This window comes from Thermobia domestica, chromosome 5 (assembly GCF_964235325.1).
Source record: "Thermobia domestica chromosome 5, izTheDome1.hap1.1, whole genome shotgun sequence".
NCBI classification, from domain to species: Eukaryota; Metazoa; Arthropoda; class Insecta; order Zygentoma; family Lepismatidae; genus Thermobia; species Thermobia domestica.
Window position 1 is genome coordinate 20,221,343 of NC_137458.1, and position 23,714 is coordinate 20,245,056.

Sequence of the window (23,714 nt, forward strand, 5' to 3'; positions counted from 1 at the left end):
TCAGAGCAGCTGTCCTAATGTACATATATGTTAATTTTAATATGTTGTGTGTTGACAAACATTTCAAAACAGCCAAAAACAATGAAAATGTGAAAATCTTCTCTATAGCAACCCCTCACACAGGTGAACTGTCGCAGAGAAATCCCGCTAGACGGCAGCACAGCGGAAATGCATGAGAGCAAGGGGTTCTCTCATCAAAAAAGTAGATAATTTTTGTGTGAAAACTTAAAGTACACGTTTTTTCATAATGTTTTTAGTAAAGTGCTACATATAATTTAAAAGCTTGGCATTTCAACTATTTAGTTCAAGCATCAGTTTGTGATTATTAATTACCAATTTTAAACAATCTTGATGAGAAGCAAGGAAAATGTAAATTAAGGTCAGAGGGAACAATGACCTGTGTAGGCAGTCCCTGTATCCCCGCTTCACCCCCGTCATAGGATTCGCGGAAGCTAAGAAGCGAGCCCAGCCTTTTGAATAGAAGCTGGGTTTGTTAAAAACAAGGAGGCGGGAGTGAGCTAGGCAATTGGTGTCTTGTCATCGGAAGAGAAGGATCACTCTTCACGTACGGCAATTGGTGTTCTGTTATAGTAGCGGAAAATACACTCTTCACGTACTAGGCAATTCGTGCCTTGTTATTGTAGCTGACGGTACACTCTTCGTGCTCTTGAAGAAGTTGTGTTTGATTGTGAGAGTAGTAGGACTCTCAACGCGATCTTTGAGACTGAAAATTTCGACTTTGATCGTACAGCTTATGTAGGATGATAATAAGCGCTAGTGACGAACGTTAAATATTGTGCCTGTTTGCACTTCCATTAGTTATGCGTGCAAACGACTTGTATATATAAACTATAGCCAAACAAATATAATAGTCATCGCATTTATCGTGCTCAGCGCAGAAATATGTATATAAACTTTCGTTGGTAATCCTTAGAAGTGCAACTCTCGCAACTGTGTACAAAAAGTATAGGACAGTGGTTTGCGAGAATAGTCAAATACGAGCAGGAAATAAGTTACTACTCTGAACTCTATATTAAATTCAGTGTCATCTTCCCTTTACTATTAGGGTGATAAAGTTAGTTAGTAGTTCCATAGCCACCTAACAGGCTGGATCGCGTCAGGTTAGGCGAAACAACCAGTGCCTAGAACTTACCTCAGCACAGGGACCAGAAACCGGGAATCGTAAATTGTTCTCTGAATCTACAACTGGAGGCGAACCAGGAGGGTAGCAGAGAAATGTCATGTTCAATGGGGAAGATGAACATGGCCTTCGTTGGAACTAAGTGGGAAGATAGCGGGACCAACGCCCAAAACCAGAACAACCAGGAGACACCCAGGACAAGAAGAGGACCACAGGAGATGCATCGAAGCGTGCACGGACTCTTAATATAAACGAATCAGGCCTTAAAAAGAAAGAAACATTTCGGCGAACACAGATCTGAAAATTTTGAAAGTTAATAATATTTTTTTTCCCTTTCTCGCTGTTGTAAAGTTTGTGCATAGTACTTTACGTGTGTTTTACATTGCATTAAATTCTATCAAATAGAAACCGTGCTCTTCATTCTCCACAGGAAGTCTTCCAAGGTACGTAACAAGTGTGATATTATCATGTTTTCCTTTCAGCTGTCCAGGAGTTGTCAATGTCCGGTACAATGCAGTTGCACAACAATCAGATATTGTGTGAGTGAGAATTAGTATTGTCCCTCAATACCTGGAGAAACACGTAGACCTGAAAAGTAGTCTCACCTTTGATTTGAAATGCTTATCTAAATTATAGTAATTTTGTTCAGTGTAATCATTTAATCGTTATAAATTAAAAATTTTGCTCTACCGACAATTTAATTTAAAGCTATACCCACTTTGCTAGTTATTTGCATATTAATCAAGAACATTAGCATTTCAAGTTTTACATATTTAAATTTATTCAAATTCTTATATTATTTACATATTCATTTGTGGCCCTTTCCCCTTTTGCGTCACACGTTCCCCTTTACATCTTTTAGTTCAGTTCAGTTTCAGTTACCTCCCTTACGGGAGATTTATAAATGAAGTCCCGGCCTTAGAGCCCTATGAACTACTTTACTATATTTGTTTTAATTATAAATTGTTTGAAATAAGAATACGTACTAAAATGGCATGTGCCAAGATGGCCGAGTTTGCCTGTTTTAAATATAATTGTTTATCACACTGTTAATGTAATAAAGAAGGATAAGCGGCGCATGAACATATTGAAAATAAAAAAACAATATATTAATATTGTAACAAATAATAAAACTGTAAAAGGACTGAATTGTGAATAGTAAAAATTGAATAAAAAAATGAGAGAGTTCCCCAATACTTAGCGTTTACAGCGCCATCTCTTATCCTCTCTTGTTTTTCAACATGTAGGGCTAGTGCCAACACCCTCTTATAATTATAAGAGGGTGTTGCTAGTGCGCAGCATTGAGATAATATAAAGATCTAGAGGTGCCTTGATGCGAGATCTTTGATGGCATCGAACTCTCATAGCTATATCGAATTGATCCGCCATATTGGAAATGGAAAAAGAGGCATTTTCACATAAAGCTCCATAGTAGTTTATGTCTGTTTTATTGTTGGTTGTGTTCCTAGAAAAAATGGCACTACAAAAAAAATTCAACGTTCTTTAGAATTTCGTATGTCGAAGTCATTTTCTTTCTTCTTTTACCTTGTAATAGTAAATAATATATTGTGGTTGTGTATTTGTAATAACATTGGATGGATGGAAATATGCATTGAAATTACACTGTCGAAAGGCTGGTAAAGGCTACCACCTAGAGAATTGTTAAACTATTATTAAGTTTGCTTATTTATTGATCTATATGTTTAGGAGTTGTTGGAAATTTTGCAAAATTAAGTAATGTACAAGTGTTCTGAGACAGTTTGGCAAGGCAACTGTTTGGATGTGGGGTTAGTAGGCCTACTTTACCTACGATAAAAATCGCTAATGACAGCAATTACTACATAAAATAATTCTCTCACTGTTAAAAGGAACAGTAGGCCTATCTCTTATACAAGTCGCATGTTATTTATCGATATTCTGTACAAAAAAGTATATTTGTAAATGGGTTCACGTTCACTTTAGCAGACGGTTCTACCAAATTGAAAATTTATATTGCCATTACTCGAACAGACGGTTCTACCATATTTTGACACATTTCTTACATTTTCAGGGTAGGTTAGAGCTTTATATTTTTTTCAGCAGAACATGCACTAAATGAGGAGCTCCATTACTACTTGAAGATTGGCTTCAAACGGGCTCTGTATAAATTCAGTGTGGACGTACGACATAAAAACTACAGTGCATAAAATATGAAACAATCTACCTGTGATAATCGAATTGGACACAGTAATACTATTTTAATTAACCATTTTTTTATTAAATGTTATCTAATGCTTGTACATTGCAGACAAATGGAGTTCTGATGTGTGTGTTTTGTTTGTTTACATATATCAGTTGAGTGAAGCTTGCGGAATACACCATCTTGGTACGGGATATCTCGAATCAAACGTTACAATCGAGACCATGCTCGAACCAATACTGCGACATAGGGAAGGGCATCTCTAGGTCTTCGTATTATCTCAATGTTGCGCAGTTATTATTGCGAGCACAGCCAACGTTGCCAGACTACAGAAACAAACTTATCGTCAGAACTAAAAATTGTCGAATATCGGAAGAAATTGTCGTATTTCTCGTACACACACAAAGTCCTATATCATTCTTAGCATCCTTTTTTTTTCTATTCTATATACAGAGGTTGTTCACCCTACGTTTGGCCGATTTCGTTCCTTCTCCCTCCCGGACAGAATGGACTCACCCGACCTGGCTCGTGGCGTCCTGCAGTGTTGTGCAGTGGCTTCCTGGGAACGGAGTTGTCTTTCCGCACGGACGACAATAACGCACAAAACAGTACCATTGTTGTGAGTGTCTGTTAAATTTGTTTCCAAGTGTGTGGGTTTCCGCTCTGTGACCAAAATGCCGCCCAAACTAAGCCGGTTTTGAGAAGGCTATGTTGCGGCTCTTTATGACGCTCACTTTAGTGTTTCTGTCATTAGAAAACAGTACAAGAAGAGTGGTTGCAACACGAGTTTAAGTGGAATAAAACATGTTATTAAAAAGTACAAGGGCAACGAAGCTCCACCATTTGGATCACCAACGAAGTTGCCTAGGAAGCGAGAATGCACCAAGGCCACCTCCACTATGCAGAGGAAACTTCGCAAAATGGCAATGCAAGAAAATCCGCCAACACAAAGTTGTATGGCTAATCGTCTTGACGTGTCTTTGGGAACTGTGAGCCGGACCTTACACTATCAACTCAAACTGGAAAAAGTCATGAAAGCTCGCGGCCATCTTCTCACGGATGCCCACCAAAAGGAACGAAAGTGTAACGCCCGGAAGCTGTACGAACGGCATCTGGCAAAACAAAGATGAATATACGTCGTAACGCTCGATGAAGCATGGATTTACCTTTCCGACTGCGGCAAACCGAGAGCCATCATGTACCGAGAGAAAGGTGCCAAGAACTTCAGATGGTGGATCCGTGTTTGTAAAGAATCCTTCTCAAAAGGGTTCATGGTCGTTATTGGCTACTGTTACTGAGGTAAACTGAAGATTCGTAGGGTGGCCAAGAACTGCAAAATAAATTCGCAGTATTTTCAGGAGCAGATCATGCGGCCGATCTACTTGCATGAGATTCCAACAATGTACGGATATGACGCCAATCTGGTGCGCATCCACATGGACAAGGCCTCATCACATACCTCACGATCGTCCCTCGCATTCTACAGGCAGATGGGGGAGACAAGTGGTATACAGGTGATACCTTTCAATGAGGTATCTGTTAAACCTCCAGATGCAAGTCCTATGGACTATTGTGGATTTGGATTGCTAAAACGAGCTTTGGGAAAACGGCGTGTGACAACTGTGGAAGGACTTTGGAAAGCTGTGCAAAGGAAATGAGACAAGATTCCTCTCCCAGTTTTTCAGAGAAGCCTACTACAGTGGAAATTACGCCGTTGGGCTATTGTTAGGAACCATGGGAAACACATCGAGCGCTTACGGACCTGGTGCCATGTATTATTCTAAATTTTTTAGGTAAGTCGAAATTGGCTAAATGTAGACTGAACAATCTCCGTATATGACTTGTAAAGCTGTATAATGGGAGGGAAAAGTAAAAAAAAAGTTAGGATAGTCAATTCGCAATATTTGATACACCGTTATTCTGTTGGATTTGCCAGGAAGCCTGCTCTGTGTTTCTTGTGTAGAGATACAGACAAGGAAGAACAGTGCTACACTTGTAATGCACAAAAAAAAAAAAAAAAAAAGGACCGAGTTTCATTGTGACATTATGGTCATCTTCCTAATCTGAGGTTTGTCCGCTGAAACGGTTAGAATCAGAAAGAAAAGTGTAATTTTGTTGGCTCTTACAGTTGATTTTTTGTTCTTGTTTATCTCCGGACAAACAGCTGTTCTTCCTTATGCAAAAAAAAAAAAAAAAATCCAGTGGAAAATGTTTATTCTATCCAGTCCTATAATTATCGTACGGTTTATATTTATTATTTTCTATCGACCGAAGCACAAAAGGTAAATGTTTAGCAGACGGGGTCCAGAAGTACGTAAAAAATACAAAATTTACGGGAGAAATGGAAAAAGCAACTACATAGACCTAACATAACCTAACATAACCTAAAATAACTTAAACTAACCTAATATTAATAGAAATCAGCGAAATTCTATCATTTTTAAAAAAAAAATGTGCCGGACCCCTACGCTAATATAATTTAACAAAATGACCTAACCTAACCGAAACTCACCTAACCTAACCTAAAATAACCTGAACTAACCTAAACTAACGTAATGTGAACAGAAACTACCGAAATTGTAACATTTTTTAGAAGAAATAGCTGGACCCCTTCTGCTAAACATTCTCCGCACAAAATTATCGTATGTTTTGGTCGTTATTAATTATGGTATGTAATGGTTTGACACTGGTAACATTAAACTTATAAACATAAAAAAAAATTTGGTCTCCTACATTGTGCAGTAATCGTCCCACAATGGAAATCAGTATCCCAGACAAAGCTTTTATATATGCACTCATTCATTTTAACCGTAAAATTACACTTTTATGACGGATTATTCATAAACCAGTAACGAATAAAGGCTACGTTTCTATAGATACACGTAATAAGTCTAATAGATAGAAAAAATAAATAGTGTCATTGATTCGTTTTGCTTCCTTTGTTTTAGTATCTTTAAAACAGTCTTCGATGTCATAGCATAAATAGCACCAAGAAACATTCATTGCCTCCTGGTTTTGATCCACAATTTTTGGAAACGGTTCGGGAAATTTTTCTTGTGTGCGATTCTATTGTCCCTACAGCATATTAAGAATATTTAAAAAATAGTGAGGAAACGAGATTTTATGTCTTAGCATCACTTACTCCTTTAACGTAATCTCTCCTGACCTACATTTGATATAAAAGTTTCAAAATACTTAGCAAAAATTTGTTGGCGTAGCTACAAAATCAACTGATATATTCTCTAAAAGGTTGAATATTATCCAAATACTAAATTAATACTAAATCCCAAATGCCTAAATAAAGTTAGAAAATCAATACATAGATTCGTTTGTATTTATATGTCCGATCAATTGTTTTGAACTGCCACCTATCAACAAAATACGATTGAATACTTCTATGATCGTGTAAGACGCGTACTTACACGTCTAGAGCGAAAAAAAAAGTGCTCCGTGTCTATTCTAAAGCAGGGTTCGTAGTTTGAGGGAAAGTTCTCTAAACTAGGGAAATTTCGTTGATAAATTTAGCAAAAAGGGAATTTTTCTATAAAACGTGAAAATCTAGGGAAATTCTCGCGATGATTAATTGACCAATATAAATGCATATTTTTTTGTTTTTATTGTTCTTCAGAAATAGATTAATATGATAGCAATAGTCTGCGTGTGTGTTCAAAGCAGCATAATTTGCACCTACTGTTGGATGAGCATATTTGTGTCTTTTTTAAAAAAAATTGTGAAGGAAAAAGTGAAAAAGGCAAACAAAAAGCAAATGAATAACACAAATGTACTTGACACTTCCTTTAATATGGCTAAATTAATCTTATCACGGAACTTTTGTAATTGGAATTGGATACTCAACAATCTAGGGGAAAATTGATAAAAAGGAAAATTTTGTGTCAGTCGAGGGAAACTTTCTTCAGAAAACCTAGTAACACTGTTCGAAAGTGCAATGAAAACCAGGCCTAACATTTATAATTATTATTGGCATGTTTTATGTTGCTTTATATTCGGCAATTTTTGCGAATTCTTGTAATGAGTAAGGCCATTATAATAAAATACATACTTTATGTGTTTATAATAAAATACATATGACGCGTAACGGAACTTTGCTCATGGAAGGTTACCTTCGTTTGCTAGAGAGAGCAGTCTTGGATGAAGCATGAGGATACTAAAGACGAAGACCACCGCTAGACTTGGCTACAGTGATTTCGTTCTTGCTTTGTTTTCAAAATTAATGGTCGTATATCTGTGTAGTCATGGCGAGGGGTACTAGTGCCGGATTTGACAGGCATATTACAATATTTTCTCCCGAAGGGAGGTTATATCAAGTGGGTAAGTATAGGAATACATAGTGGAGTAATAAATGTTTAAATATTATAAGGTAAGAGAGAATTAGAACATTTGTACTTACATGGATAAATATCCTTGTAAGCTCTGACAGCTTCGTGTACTTGTAAAGTTAATAAATCTCAATTGAATTATAAATTTTTAATATATACTGTATCTCTAAATCTTAAGATACATACTTATGTCCTGTTAAATGCAATGAGAAGGATGTTTGTTGCATCGTAATTATGAGGGCCGGTAGAATGACGTAAACATTAATTTATTGTGAAATTCCATTCTCTTTTAATATTGTGTAATTGTTATACAGAAGTTCACTGCCGAAGGTACCATTCAGCCCTTGTGCCGCAGAGTAAGTACTATATTTGTCATTCATCGAAATTCTCTGTCACTACCGTAGAAAACGTTCAAGATTTCTTGGTGCGCATTCACTTTAAGAGAATATCAGTGTTTCACGTGTAAATACGGAGTTCAAAAATATGCCATAGAAAAAACAATGTAATAACTACAAACCATCCAGTGCTAGATTGATACCAAAAAGCAGGAATGCTGTCTGAATTGAATTTCAGTTTAGCGTCCCTTTCAGCAGCAAGGCTATATGAGACGTGGACCTACTAATTAACGTGGAATCCGAACCACATGAGCTCCCGCCGGGAATCGAACCCGGGTCTCCCGCGCCAAAGGCGCGTATGCTAAGGAATGCTGTCTGAGTCAGGGCAGGAGCGCAATAGGAGGACCCGAGCGATAACGAAGATGTGTGTGTGCATAAGGAGCAGGCACATCTGCGATGGTGAGTATGCGCTTAAACGGGGATGTTGCTAAAAGCCCTTAACGCATTCACTACGATTACTTTTCCGACACTCCCTTCAAGAAACTATGAACAGCTAAATCGTTTGTGGTAGAAGACTTGAATAAGTACTCTGGTAAATAACCTTCCATGTGATCACCTTTTTATTCACATCATCAACATATTAGAATATGTAATTGTTCCTCTATATTTCCAGTGCCTTATTGTACCATACTTTCTGATCAGTTTCAATAATCCTTGACTTTCCACAAGACTAATAACTTTTCTTCTTATGACATACGTTCTTATAAATCTCAAAAGAATCGAACTGTTACATCTGTCATTTTTGAATACTTGCGACTAATTTCCTCACTACATTCTGAAGTCAGACGTGAGCATGTCTATACTCAAAGTAGACCCAATTTCTGTATTACTTTACGATAAAGTATGTGTTTGTACTCATGAACATTAGAAACTGAGATCGTGTATTTTAAAGGCCCAATTTCTGTATTACTTTACGGTAAAGTATGTGTTTGTACTCATGAAAATCAGAAACTGAGATCGTGTATTTTAAAGGCCCAATTTCTGTATTACTTTACGGTAAAGTATGTGTTTGGACTCATGAACATCAGAAACTGAGATCGTGTCCAAAAGTACGAAATACATACTTTGAGCAATGCAAGCTCGAAATATACAATTAGAGTGCACACAAGATAGTGTACACTTTGGCAAATTAACCTTTAAGTCGCATTTCGTTCCACCATCTCACCGTGGTAGAACTTCAAACATTGATAACAAAAAAGGGAGAATTTCGCGTCCTGGAAAATAATAATACTTACTTGTTTTTCTTCAGTTGAATAACTTTCTGGTTATATTAAAGATGAAAATATCGTACAGGTTGAAGGGGCCGCGGTGGCTCAGTGGTAGAGCGTTCACCTCTGGTGCTTGGGGTCCCGGGTTCGATCCCAGCCCCCGCCAAGTGAACTTTGTGGTGGACAAACACCGTGTGCGTGGGTTTTCTCGGGGTTCTCCCGTTTCCTCGCACTTTCTTCATTCCACCATTTCATTCATTACTCATCATCACCGTCTCCTTTAGCCTAACCGGCATAATCGTGGTACGTAAAACTCAGATTTCATTTCATTTCATCGTACAGATTGACAGCATGGGGCAACCATAAAATGACTTATTATTATTATTTCTTTTTTTATGTATGCTAACAGCTTCATCGCAGATTAACAAGAGCGTAGCATAAAGGCAATGTCTTTATACACATTGTGTAGAAAATAAACTCGTAATAGAAAACCACCAAATTATTTTCATAAAAATGTGTTGTTTTTTAAAAATGTTATTTAAGAGTCATTTCAAAATGGTATTTAAGAGTCATCATATGATTGTTCCTATCACGAGGTATCGCCATCTAAACTACGCAAAGCTACTAACATACTCTACATCTTCGCATACTACGCGCTATGCACTTGCAGACTTGTGAACTTGAATCGTTTGCCACACACTAGTTGATGTCAGTTTCGGAAAATAAGCGTACTTAGAATGCGCACTTATACGAGGGCTATCCAGAAAGTAGATTACGTTTTGGAATAAAAAATCAACAAAGTATAGGAAACAAATTTTATTATATACAGATGAAAGCCACACACAAATACTACTTTTCGACATAGTCACCATTCAAATTAAGGCATTTATCGTAGCGATGTACGAGCTTGGAAATTCCTTCGTCGAAAAATTCGGCCGCCTGCGACTTCAACCACTTCGTTACCTCTTCTTGCAGCTGTTCGTCGTCATCAAAACGCTGCATAGCCAGCCACTTCTTCATTGCTGGGAATAGGTGGATGTCGCTCGGTGCCAGGTCGGGACTGTACGGCGGATGAGGAAACAACTCCCACTGAAAAGATTCAAGAACTTCACGCGTGACATTTGCCGTGTGGGGCCGGGCGTTGTCGTGAATCAACAAGATCTTAGAGTTCAACATTCCTCTGCGCTTGTTTTGAATTGCTCTTCTGAGGTTTTGCAGAGTTTGGCAATACCTTTGAGCGTTTATTGTAGTGCCTCTTTCCAGGAAGTCCACCAAAATCACACCTTTTCTGTCCCAAAAAACAGTCGCCATCATCTTCCTTGCCGACATTGTTTGCATGCATTTCTTGGGTTTTTGGGGAGAACCTGTGTGCCCCCACTGCATTGATTGCAATTTCGTTTCACAGTTCACGTGTTTCACCCATGTTTCGTCACCAGTAACGATGCGATCGAGTAAAGAGTCACCATCCTTATTGTAGGCGTCCAAAAAGTGCAACGCTGCAGCCATTCGCTGATTTTTGTGGTCCTCTGTCAAGATTTTTGGAATCCATCTTGCACAAAACTTGTTTTAACCAAGCTTTTCGCTGATGATTTCGTGCAACAAACTTCGAGAAATTTGTGGAAAACTCAAAGAAAGTTCCGTTATTGTGAACTTTCGATTTTCACGGACTTTAACATCGACTTTTTCGACAAGTTCGGCAGTCACTTTGCTGGGTCTCCCACTTCGATCTTCGTCGTGAACATTGGTTCGGCCATTTTTAAATCTTATGACCCACTGTCGCACTCCACCTTCAGTGATAATGTTGTCCCCATACACTTCACACAGCTGCCGATAGATTTCTATCGGTTTACAGTTTTTTGCTGTCAGAAACCTTATTACTGCACGCACCTCGCAGCTCGCGGGATTTTCAATTAACGCAGACATTTCAAACCGTCACAGTATCTTAACGGAGCACAGCACGAACCTCTCACTAGCACGGCTAGATGCCGACTGAGCTGCGCAACGCTCTGACCCCAAGATGGCCGCGCTAGCCCCGCCCCTAGCGGACACAGACGAAAACGTAATCTACTTTCTGGATAGCCCTCGTATCTTTTACACACGGCCTTATAAAAGCTTTTAAGGCTTAACGGTTGACTAAGTGTATTCTGCATGAGTACGGTAACGCAACGCAGGTCATTATAGTCAAACAGGATCACTCATGGTAGCTACGTAGTAGAGCGTTCACCTCTGGTGCATGGGGTTCTTGGTTCGATCCAACTCGCGACAAGTGAGCTCTGCGTTGGACAAACCGTGTGCGTGGGTTTGCTCGGAGTTCTCCCGTTTCCTCATTCATTTCTCATCACCGTCTCCTTTAGCCTAGCCGGCATAAGCGTGGGACGTAAGACTTAAAAGATTTTCTTTCATTTTCAGAACCACTCGTGGATCAAATGTGTTTCTTCACATTCGAGCTGAGAATGTTTTGGTTAGTTCTTGATTTGAGTTTTTGTGGTGTTACGTCTTTATCAACACCGAGGTTACCTAGTATTAACTACGGACAATATCTACTATTAAGGCGGACTTTGAATCACAGTTGTTCGGAGTTTGAATCCAGTGCAGATGACGAATGAGCAGACCACCTTGTAAGATCAACACGCACAGTGTAAGCCATTTTTAACCAGCGTGTATTGATTTAAATTAGGGATGGCCAAAATTTTCCGGAATCCGGATTCCGGAAATTTTGTTTTCCGGAATTGGAAAATTTACTTTCCGGAATTCGGAAAAATTCCGGATATTGGAAAAATTCCGGAATTCGGAAAAAATCCGGAATTTAGAAAAAATCGGAATTTTTCCGAGATACGGAATTTTTCCGATTTTACTTCCCGGATTCCGGAAAGTAAAAATTCTGGAATTGGCCATCCTTAGCTAGTAGCTGTTAAAAGGGAAACACAATAATGAATAGGCTATATATACTGTATTAATTTCTTGTAGTTGGATATGTCTTTATCATTTACGTAGACAATTGCTACTGCAGTTATTTACTACTTTATGAGAAAGGTCTTATTTTCACACACAAAAAAGTCGCCGGTATGTCTCAAACATTATCGCGTTCCCACCTGCAGCTGCTCCAAAGCACTGCAAACTACTTTTTAACCAGGCGAAAGGCAGCGAAGGAAAAGAAATCTCAACAAATATTCTAATAACATTCGCTTATTGTCAACATACCTACAGTGAGCGCAGAAAGTGTTCGTACACCGTGCATACTTTATATTGAAAACAGCTAGCATGAGAACGGGAGGTGGAAAATATATATATAACCAGAATTAAGACTACACATTCATACATTTTATTTCTATATACAAGAGAAAGGCCAAACAAACACAATCACTGTTTTGTTCAGAAGAAAAGAGAGAATTCCTTTTTTGTAAACGCAAAAAGTCACCGTACACTTATGCTTGAATTAATGCTTATAAAGTATATTACGTTATTTAATATTTTGTGGGATTACCCTGTGCGTTAATGATTGTCTGTAGTCTTCGTGGCATTGATTTCACCTGTAGTAGTTCGTAGTTCTGTAGCTTCGGGACTGATTATGTCCCATTCTTCTTGAATAGCTTTACTTAGGCCTTCTTTAGTAGACAAGCTGTGCCTTCTGATTCTTGTCTCCAGAACAGATCATAGATGTTCTATGGGGTTCATGTCTGGGGATTGGGGAGGTGTGCGAAGCTGTTTCAAGGTATTATAGATTCAGGGGCGGATCCAGAGGGGGTGATCGGGGCGATTGGCCTCCCCCCACAAGAGGAAACTCTTATTTTATATATAAATAAACCCATCCATAACAAGTTTGGAGCTCTTAAAAGTAGCAGTATTACCGCCGACCGCCCCCCCCCCCCAGAAGTCCGTCCTGGATCCGCCCCTGGCAAACCTTGCAGACAGGCCTTGTTCAACAGTACAAACAATAATTGCGATGTATAATGTTTCTATCACTGTGCGAAACCATAAAAAAAATAATAAAATAATAATAATAATGAAAAAGAACTGGAAGACCAAGAGTGTTGAGTGAACAAGTTAAACGTTACATTATTAGGGAAAGAAAAAAGGTTCCAAAAAGTAGTGCTGTGCAATTGGCAACGGATCTGGAAACACACGGTGTTAAAGTATCAGCCAGTACAGTGCGGAATATTTGCAGGGTATCATGGTCGGATAGCCAGGAAAATGTTCTGGGTGAACAAGACAAATCGTATAAAGAGACTAAAGTTTGAAAAAGAGTATAAAGGTAAGGGATCAGGCTTCATTCTGGAATAGGGTCATATTTTCGGACGAAAGTAAATTTAATTTTATCGAGTCCAATGGGAGGCGTATGGTATGGCGCAAGGTGAATACAGAGATGAATCCTCAAAATCTCGTCCCTAAAGTAAGACACGGAGGAGGGTCCGTGCTCGTCTGGAGTTGTATGAGTGCCTCAGGAGTGGGTCGTCTCCACCTTATCGATGGAGTGATGATCCACAAAGTGTATATTAACATATTAAAGGAATATCTCCATACTAGTGCGCAGAAGATGGTTCTTGAAAACAATTTATTGTTCAGCAAGACAACGACTCCAAACATACAGCGGAAAATACTCGATTGTGGCTACTCTATACAGGGGCGGATCCAGGACGGACTTCTGGGGAAGGGGCGGTCGGCAGTAATACTGCTACTTTTAAGAGCTCCAAACTTGTTATGGATGGGTTTATTTATATATAAAATAAGAAAGTTTCCTCTTGTGGGGGGGGGCAATGGCCCCGATCGCCCCCCTCTGGATCTGCCCCTGAGGTTTGCTATCTTTCTCAAAGACTTACCCTTCTTATGCACTTTAATAATTACTTTTCTTGTCTCCTCATTTGTTTCTGTTCGGTTGCTTCCCATTTCGACAGCCCACCGTGCAGTTTTTTCACTCCTATTCACAACTAAACTCATTCTGTTACTCGTCATGCTATACAGAGGTGTATACTCAGGTGAATACTAGTGAACCCCAGTTGTGGTATCTTTGTTTCGTATTCGTACGTCAGGTGTACGATCACTTTTTGCGTCTACTCTATACATTTTCTACGGAATTTATTTACTTTCTGACCATTAAACTTGTCTTTGTGGTTCTTTATTGATATATTCATAAAGCTTAGTTTTCATTATTCATATTGTGTGTGTTATTACACTTCTTAAATTTTCTGTTTCTTTTTCGCAGGCATTCTCGTTTCAATAGCATAGGTGTACGAACACTTTCTGCGCTCACTGTATGTACAGTAAATACAAATTTATAATTTTTGACTTTACGAAGTATACAATGTAATTGTTCAATAATTAACATAAGCAGGCATTCATTAATTTATATTAATATAATAGTTAACAAAACTAATAAGCGGGTGATTGATGACTCAGTGGTAGAGTTTTCATCTATGGTATTCTAACCCAGGACATGTGGGTTTTCGATGGCTAATTTTGTGTTCGAAAATTTTCCCGGTGGTACTCTTGGTTCCCTTTCTTATATTTGTTCCATCATCACTCATTAACGAATTTAGTTTATCAAAACTCTATAGCCATATATTCATTCTGTCCGTCAGTGAAACAAACAGTCTCAAGAACTATCTGATGGATTACCAATCAATTTTGGCCATGATGTACAGAGTCAGTAGTTAAGAATCGAGTTCCCTGATGAATGTAATATTCAAACCGGAAGCGGTACAAATCAACCATTTCCGGTTTTAACGTTAATCATTATATAGTAAATATGGTAATAGATAGCGAGAAGCGGTTTCCAGTAATCGACATATATAACATTCATGTAGATAGAATGTTACCCAGTTTGTGCATCTGCTGAAAATAATGAGCTTAGGTATTTAGAGAGCATTTTCCGCTTTAGAAAATGTGTGCTTGGTAAAGAATGTAGAGAATTAGCTGAGTCAGGCACGTAGCTAGAATATGGTAATAGGAAGGGGGGGGGTCTGTCACGAAATACTGTGGTTATTTACCAGGGGCTCAATCATTCTAAACTATTTTATTGGCAACATATATTGGTTCGTTTAGCCAAGATTTCTAATGGGGGCATGATATGAAATACTGTGGTTACACACCAGAGGCTCGATCAATCTAAATATTTTACTGACAACATACCCATATTGATTGGTTAGGACAATAAAATGAGGATATATTAGTAAGTATTTTAATAAGAAGCTATGAAGAAATCTCGAGTAAAAGAATATAAAAAAAAGTATTGAAAAAGATATCGTCTTCCGAGGTCATTCGAACGGTGTAGAAAATTTTGCGTCTGGGAAATTTGCGCCCTACCTCAAGAACAGGGAAAATTGCGCCTGCGATGTACCTCCACCGGGAAGTTTGAGCCCTGCGAAATAAAAGAACCTATTGGAGCTTACGCATTTCCTCGGAGGGGCTGACATTACAGCATAAACAATCCTCCCCCCACAACCATGCCATTTGTGATTTATTTTCATTGTGGCTATATAAGGGGAGAATATACTTCAATATAAGCCAAAAGAGCACAACGGATCAACGCAATCACTGCTTCTTCCAGAGATGATTTTGGGGAACACTGGCCTCCCCAGAGCTCTCAGAGTGCCCCCTCGGAGGAGACCAAAATAATACGTCTATAATATAATAATAAATAGAATAGTACCAGCAGTGACCCCCCTCCGGAATACTAAATGTGCCCCCCGGAACATTTTTCCTGAAAGAACGACTGAACGCAATTGTGTGTTTGAAGTGTAATTCCAGCAAGTAAACACACTGTACATAGTTTTCTTGATAATATTACTGAACTGATTTTACATTCACTTTACATTTTCTTTTCTATATTTTGTGTCCTGAAAAGCCAAACAACTCGCAAGAATTGTGAACAGAGATATCTGGGTAGAGCCAAACAGCCTTTTGTAGATTAAATTATACTCTTTGATTATATTAATAAATAATTATATATCAGTCATTTATACTTTTATTGTAAATTTTGTAGTATAATGAAAAATTGTGCTTGTATGGATTGCCCTTTAGTGAACTAAAATTGTATTTTTTTCATTTGTTCGGAATATTATAACGGATGGAGTAACTCACTGAGACGATGAGAGGCAAGCCTAGTTCAAGTGCGAGTGGAAGTTACTTTACACAATACAATAATAAGTTGAATTGTAGGGCGCTAACATCCCAGTGCAAATATATAGCCGGCGCATTTTCCCCTCTTTTTGGGGTAGGGCGCAAACATCCCAGTGCAAATATATTGCGAGCGAATTTTTACCTACTTTTGTGGTAGGGCACAAATTTCCCGGGCGCAAAATTCTCGCATTCAAGGAAAATATAATGTCCGTGAAGTTGACAAGCCACTTATGTCAGACTCCAATTTCGACTTTAAACGTCGCTAGTGCTACGTTAGTGTTCGATAGTGACGCAAATCGTTAGTACTCCAACTGCATGCCAACACGCCCACTTCTAAGAATCATCTCAAAAATGAGGTTAACCGTTAGAGCAAGTAAGTGCTCATTGGTGCCATTAACATTAACGTTAAAGCCTCCATCGTACGGCCCTTTGAGTAATAATAACACCACGTTTTTTGCTAGTCTCAATGCGTCCCTATATTCTCGCGAACATTCTGACGTGCCCAAGTTAGTTACTTTTTTTGGGGGGGTGACTATTGTTTATCTGTTATTGTTTATTGTTAGTCTGCAGAGTAGTCCTTACATTAATATGCAATTGTCCTTGATAATCATTGCGTATTTACAAGCAATTTGTTATTACTGTTAGAAGATATCAAAAAACAACAGATAAAATCTACTACTTAACGGTTCATATTTTTCTTTTACAGTACATAAACGATTAATAATAATAATAATAATAATAATAATAATAATAATAAGACTATTCCAGCATAAAAGTTATCAATTGCATCACACTGGCAACAAGCGACGCATATTTTAACTTCATAAAAAATCGTTTCTCACGATTTTCTGGAAAACTACGTATGATAACATCTTCACTATGTCAAGTTGTTTATCTCAGTGTGATATATCTTACCTCTGGACAATATCACAGTAAAACAAAAATTAAATATTAGGAGTACATCGTACTTTTGGACTACATCTCATTAACCATGGGAAGATTGAGTAGTGTATACTTTAGGATGTAAGTTTCAGCTTAACTTGCATCATACATTCTTAGGATTACAAAAAGGAAATTTGTTCGTTTGCATTTGAACAAAATTCTTAGGATTACAAAAAGAAAAAATAATTTTTCCGAATTCCGGAATTTTTCTGAATTCCGGATTTTTTCCGAATTCCGGAATTTTTCCGAAACCCGGAATTTTTCCGAAATCTGGAATTTTTCCGAATTCCGGATTTTTTCCGAAATCCGGAATTTTTCCGAATTCCGGAATTTTTCTGAATTCCGGATTTTTTCCGAAATCCGGAATTTTTCCGAATTCCGGAATTTTTCCGAAATCCGGAATTGGCCATCCCTAATTTCAATCAGTCTGATTTAAATCAAATTCGGAAATAAATTAATTTTAAGTGAAAGTAAATGAAATCCCGTCTGCTCTGTTATTGCAATTATGGAAACGAGTGTTTCATGTAGAGGATGATTAGGGAAAATCCCGTTTTGAACGGGTTCTCTTCGTAACATAGAGTTTGTAAATCATTAACTATTCCAACTGAGAAATCACCATTGACATCTAAGACGAAAATTCTTTTGTATGCACATCTGTTTGTTTGGTCCCAGATGATAGGGGCGTATTTAGAGGGGTCCGATCCCCTCTCCGACCCTTAAACATTGTTTAGATTTTATAACTAGGCGAAATTTATGTATTTTATATGTATTTCGTGTCGCAAGCTAATTCCGATTTTTTAAAAAAGATGCCCCTGTCAAATATCAGTAACTTTTGTGAAAAAAAAAGTGTCATGTTGATAAACGTTGCAGTACTTTTTCCTTAATGCTTAAGAAACATTGGGATTGAAATAGGTTAACGATTGGGGATTAATTGGAACTTCAACCCCGATACTTTCACTTAAATGACATAATTAACATTTAATACTAATTCCTAATGATTTTCCTTGATGACTTGTATTATACGAGGAGAAAGATGTGATTTAAATAAAAATAATCGATTTAAATATTTAAAAGAAATCAAGAAAAATAATTTTTTTAAGAAATCATTTTTTCCCACCCTGTTTTCAACCATACTATTTCTCCTACAAGCAAGGTTAACAAAAACATTTAAAGAACTGTCTTTTAAAATAGTTTTGCTTTATTTATTTAGATTACATATGGATAAAAATAAGCTTGTTCGGCTTTACCGTTCTTATGCATCAGCGAGGTTATAAAAGTCAGGAACCTACAGCTTAAAGTGAGATCCAAACCACTACCCGGTTTGTACCCGAGGGAAATTCTCGTCCATCTAGAGTCAAACCTGGGATACCTTAATTAGAAAGACGACGCGTCTACAGACTTATCCATGGGAGATACCTGATAAAAATTCATCGTCTTGCAAATTTATGAATATTCTGAGAGTCACATCAGAAGGACAGATACACAACTACACAAGTGAAAGCACTTGTACACATTATTTGATAATTTGACAATTTCAAAAGACTACAGAGTACAATAAATCTATAGTCCAGTTAGTTCACTTTGTCAGAAATACAGCGACTTAATTCAATTTGTATATCAATAAAGATAGGAATCATTTGAGTTCCCTCTGTCTCCGACTCTTTCATACATATACAGAAAATACTTTTGATTTTAAAAAATATCACGTTCATAGTTCCTGGGTATGTAATATATGAGAAAAGATGTTCTAGATTGAGATAAGCGGAAACACCACCATGAAGTTTGAGGATAGCAATGGTTGAAATCATCTGCAATAACTCTCACACACCGTTCACCTGACATCAGAAAATATATCTATACGCTCAGCTTTCGTAAGGACCGTCTTTCAGTTAGTGAATCTAAAATGAAAAGTCATTAAAAATCTCGAAAACCGTCAAGCTAAGGAAAAAGATGCATTCGTGAGAAAATTTTGGTGTCAGATAATGTGCCACTCAAACCCTCTTCCCATTTAAAATCGTGAAGTTGTATCCGAGATAGCGGATTTCAAGATGGCCGCCAGAGATGCGGTATGGTTCTGACATTTTCTCCTTTCCTACGACATTTGGAAGGACATTTCATTCCTATCTGTTGCGTATTTTTTTGAAAATTTTATTTGACTGTCTTAAAGACTTGTGGCTCACCCTGTAGAATAAATTGGAGTAACGGGAGAACAATTCAATAACAGAAGAGGAACATATTGTATGCTTTTTTTTTTCTGTGTGTTCAAGAATGTGCTATCTAATAGTTTAAAAAGAATCAGAAAAAGAAGAAAAACTTCTGAAGATATAGTTTAAACGGAAATCAAATGGATCTGCCGGACTGTGATAAAAAGAGGGTCATCTGTCGTTTCTGTAATTCAGGTCGTCGTTCTAATTCAGTACATGAGTCTGCTGGTCGTTGATGGTTACTGTTACAACTTAACCTGCGCAGAATGAACAAAAAGGCATCTTATTACCAGGCGAACATTTTGGAACCATTATACTGATTTGATATTTTATCTTCAGATGACAGCGTCATCTCGCGTTTCATTCACCAGGTAAAGGCGTCCAGTCATACGGCAAAGTCAACGGTGACGTACATAAACGAGTGGGACGTGATACCAGAATTGATGCGATATCTTTTACAGACATTCCTGTGGTATTCCGTTTGGATTTTTGTGGGATCTCATTCTTGAAACATGCGTTGGACCATCGACAACCGTTAATCTTTAACGGTCTTTGGAAAGTTTATCAAGAGGAATGCAACAGACTTGATGAAATTGTGTTTCAATACATTCTCTTTCAGTGGAAACAGATGCAAGGCGATAGCTAACAGACAGGGTTTGCACATCGAGCGTGCCCACTGGTGACGTCGTGGTATTTCGTAAACTGGTAAACGAGTGTCAAATTCGTTACCATAAGCCTGAAACGACCTTCTATAGTTGAAGCAAGGCACTGTAATATGTTAGGCTGGCGATCGTAGGCTCGAATCCCGCTCAGGGGATATTTGTTACCTATTTTCCTTTTACCATTCGTCTGTTATTAATTTCTCATCGTCTTATTAAACCTAAATGACAGAATAGTGGTACGTAAAACTGAAAACTATTAAAAATTGGTGCCAAAGAAATAGCTATATTCTTTTATTATGAACAATCATCCATTCTTTACTACTGTGCAGGTTGCATAGGAGCTAGTGATATGTATAGCCACAATTAAAGTCACCAGTGCCTGTAAAGATGTTTGACTCCAGTAGCGAACCCGACTGAAATAACTCCTGTAGATGTCTCTTACAAAAAACAGAATTAAAAAACCGTATTGAGCAACTGATATACAATGTACATATCAACATTACGGTCTTTTAACCTACTAGCGTGATTCTAATAACATTACAATTTTATAAGGTTCACTAGCGTTATCCTAATAATATTACAATCTCATAAGGTCTACCACTGGGATCCTAATAACATTAGTATTTTGTAAGGTTCACTAGTATGATCCTAATAATATTACAATCATGTAAGAACTACCAGCGTGATGATGACATTACAATCTTATAAAGCTTATTAGCGTGATCATAATGACATTACAATCTTATAAGGCCTACTGGCGTGATTCTAATAACATTACAATCTTATAAGGCCTACTGGCGTGATTCTAATAACATTACAATCTTACTAGGCTCACTAGCGTGATCCTGATAAAATAATATTCACATGTCTAAAGTCATTACATTTCCAATACCTGACTAATTAATTTCTGTTGTTTACAGAGTATGCGTTTAAAGCCATCAATCAAGGAGGTCTGACCTCAGTTGCTCTCAAAGGCGTTGATTGTGCAGTGGTAGCTACGCAGAAGAAGGTTCCCGTGAGTATAATCGACTTGGAAGTTTTTTTTTTTTTGTGTGTGTGTGTGTGTGTGTGTGTGTGTGTTTGTTTGTTTTAACCGTATGATCAATTTAATAGATCTACTTATTTACGAAGATATGTTTGTAATTTGCACCTAAAAAATGTGAAACATTCTTTGAAATTATTTTCCATTGAGTTTCGTAAGACTGCGTAAATTATTGTAATGCGATATTTGTGAATACAATCAGTAATTTCTGTTTCATTACCTCTTTTTAAGGATAATTACATCACCACTTATATCTTTGTATCCTTTTTAATTTTTTTAAACAAGTGATACCAATTGTTGCTTTTTTATTTTTAAAGCAATTTTGGTTGATATTAATACATTCTTTATTATAATTTACAGGACAAGCTTTTGGATCCGAGTACCGTGACACATCTATTTAAGTTGACTGATAACATAGGATGTGTAATGACGGGGATGATTGGTAAGTTCTGTTACAATATTTCCTCATGTTGAAGCAACCGTGTAATCGATGTTATAAAATAATCGAAAGTTGACTTAAAATTTTCTATATTTCATACCTGCGGGATGAGGCTGCAATGACTCAATAGTAGAGCGCCAATCCCAATGCATGGGGTCCCTAGTTCGATTTTGGCATTAGGGATCCTCAAGTGGGCTTTGTGGTGGATAGATTACCTCGGAGTTCTCCCACTTTCTTCATTCTTCCATTTCGTTCATTATCATCATCACTCTCTCTTTTAACCATAGAAGTTAAAAAATTTGTTACATTTTCTCTATGTGAGAAATCTTATTTTTGTGCTTTTTATTCCTTTTTCTCTATTTCTTCATAAACCTCAAACCATTCTCCATGTAGTTTCGAAATTTTCTTCATGTATGTACGAGTGGTGAGTGCAAAGCCCAAATAGAGGGCATTATATTCCACAGTAATAGTATTATGTCTGATTAAAAAAATAAGGGAAGGGACTGCGGTGGAGTTCTCTAGTGCGTGGAGTTTCTGGTCCATCCCATCTCTCGCCAAGTGGATTTTGTGGTGTAGTAGTGTATCAAATTACATGATTTAGGAATGAAAGCTACAGTTTAGTGCGGTGACCCATACTTTTTGTTGTAATGTATTGTACCTTATTTGCCCGAATATAGCCCGCAGTTTTTTCCCTGAATTGTAGCTTGAAAAATCATGGTGCGGCTTATAATCGGGATTTTCCCCCACAGATCATAAATCGTCAATTTTAAAATTACATATACATGTATCTTGTGGGTTGAAATTAATATCATTACAAGTTACTACAGTTACATTTGTAAACTATCAAAAACTTAAGAAGAAAATAGCAGAAAACATACCTTGTTCGCAAAAATTGCCACCTTCATTGGGCACCGGTAACACCTTACACTGGCACAAAAAGCACTTGTATACTTAATAGTTTTATTAAGAGGAATACGTATCTTTGTTATACAGTATATATAATAATATATGGAATATTTATATACAATACCTGTTCTTGAAATAAAGAAAAGCAATTTTGTCTAGCAAAACTGTGTCAGCTTGTTTGTACCCACCCAAATCTCACAAAATCACTTCCCACCATTTCAGCATCACCAGGGTCTCATTCTTCACTCCCCGCGGTGGCTCAGTAGTAGAGCGTTCACCTCCGGTGCTTGGGGTTCCTGCTTCGATCCCTGCTCGCGCCGTGTGGAGTTTATGGTGGACAAACACCGTGCTCGTAGGTTTTCTCAGGGATCTCCCGTGTCCTCCCACTTATTTCACTCATTTCTCATCATCACCGTCTCCTTTAGCCTAACCGGCATAACCGTGGGACGTAAAACTGAAATACTTTATTTCATTTCATTCTTCACTCCCGCTAGACGATCCAGAATGCTGCCCAGAGTCAGTATCACAAGCAAGGTCATCTTCATGAATCATACTTGTTATGCGAAAGTTAGAGAAGGAGACGGAGAAAGACATTTTAAAGTACTGTCTAATTGAACTTTTTCGTAAATTTAGTGCCGCAGCCTATATTCGCGCAAATACGGACTCACATGTATCATGTGAGTCAGCAACGTAAATAAGGGGAAGTGAATGGGATCTTGATGCATGAAGATAAGACTTTTTTTTTTTTTTACAGTAATTAATTACATTTCATCTAAATTCGTTATTTTATAATCATGATTATATTTTAGCTGTTATACTTATTATATTTTATGATTAGTTTCCTAAAATGGAGTTTTGTTTGTAGTTGTAAAACTAAGAGGTTATAACATATTATTACCAACTAACTTAATTGTTTGTGTTTGAAGATATTTCTCATTACCTAATTTAATTTTGAAGATAAACATTTTGTTTTTAACATATGCGAGTGAGTATCTGTGCTGTGACTGGATAATTAGTGTAAAGATTGTAGTTTATAGAATGTAGTTTTTGTTACAGAGTGTAGTTTTTCGGTTTAAAATATTTGTTTCTATAATATTTGATAACTAGTCTTCGGCTAGCTGGGAACTTCGCCTCCAGACCCTC

General features: G+C 37.5%; 1 protein-coding gene across 1 annotated transcript in view; it reads left to right on the forward strand.

Moving 5' to 3' along the window:
* The first annotated feature begins 7,461 nt into the window (after nt 1-7,461).
* Nucleotides 7,462-23,714, forward strand: part of LOC145685774 (proteasome subunit alpha type-6-like) — a 44,653-nt gene continuing 28,400 nt past the window's right edge. The window contains exons 1-3 of the mRNA XM_081758297.1: nt 7,462-7,649; nt 21,105-21,199; nt 21,587-21,668. Coding sequence (XP_081614423.1) covers nt 7,574-7,649; nt 21,105-21,199; nt 21,587-21,668 — 253 coding nt within the window. The 5' untranslated portion in view covers nt 7,462-7,573. The remainder of the gene's footprint in view (nt 7,650-21,104; nt 21,200-21,586; nt 21,669-23,714) is intronic.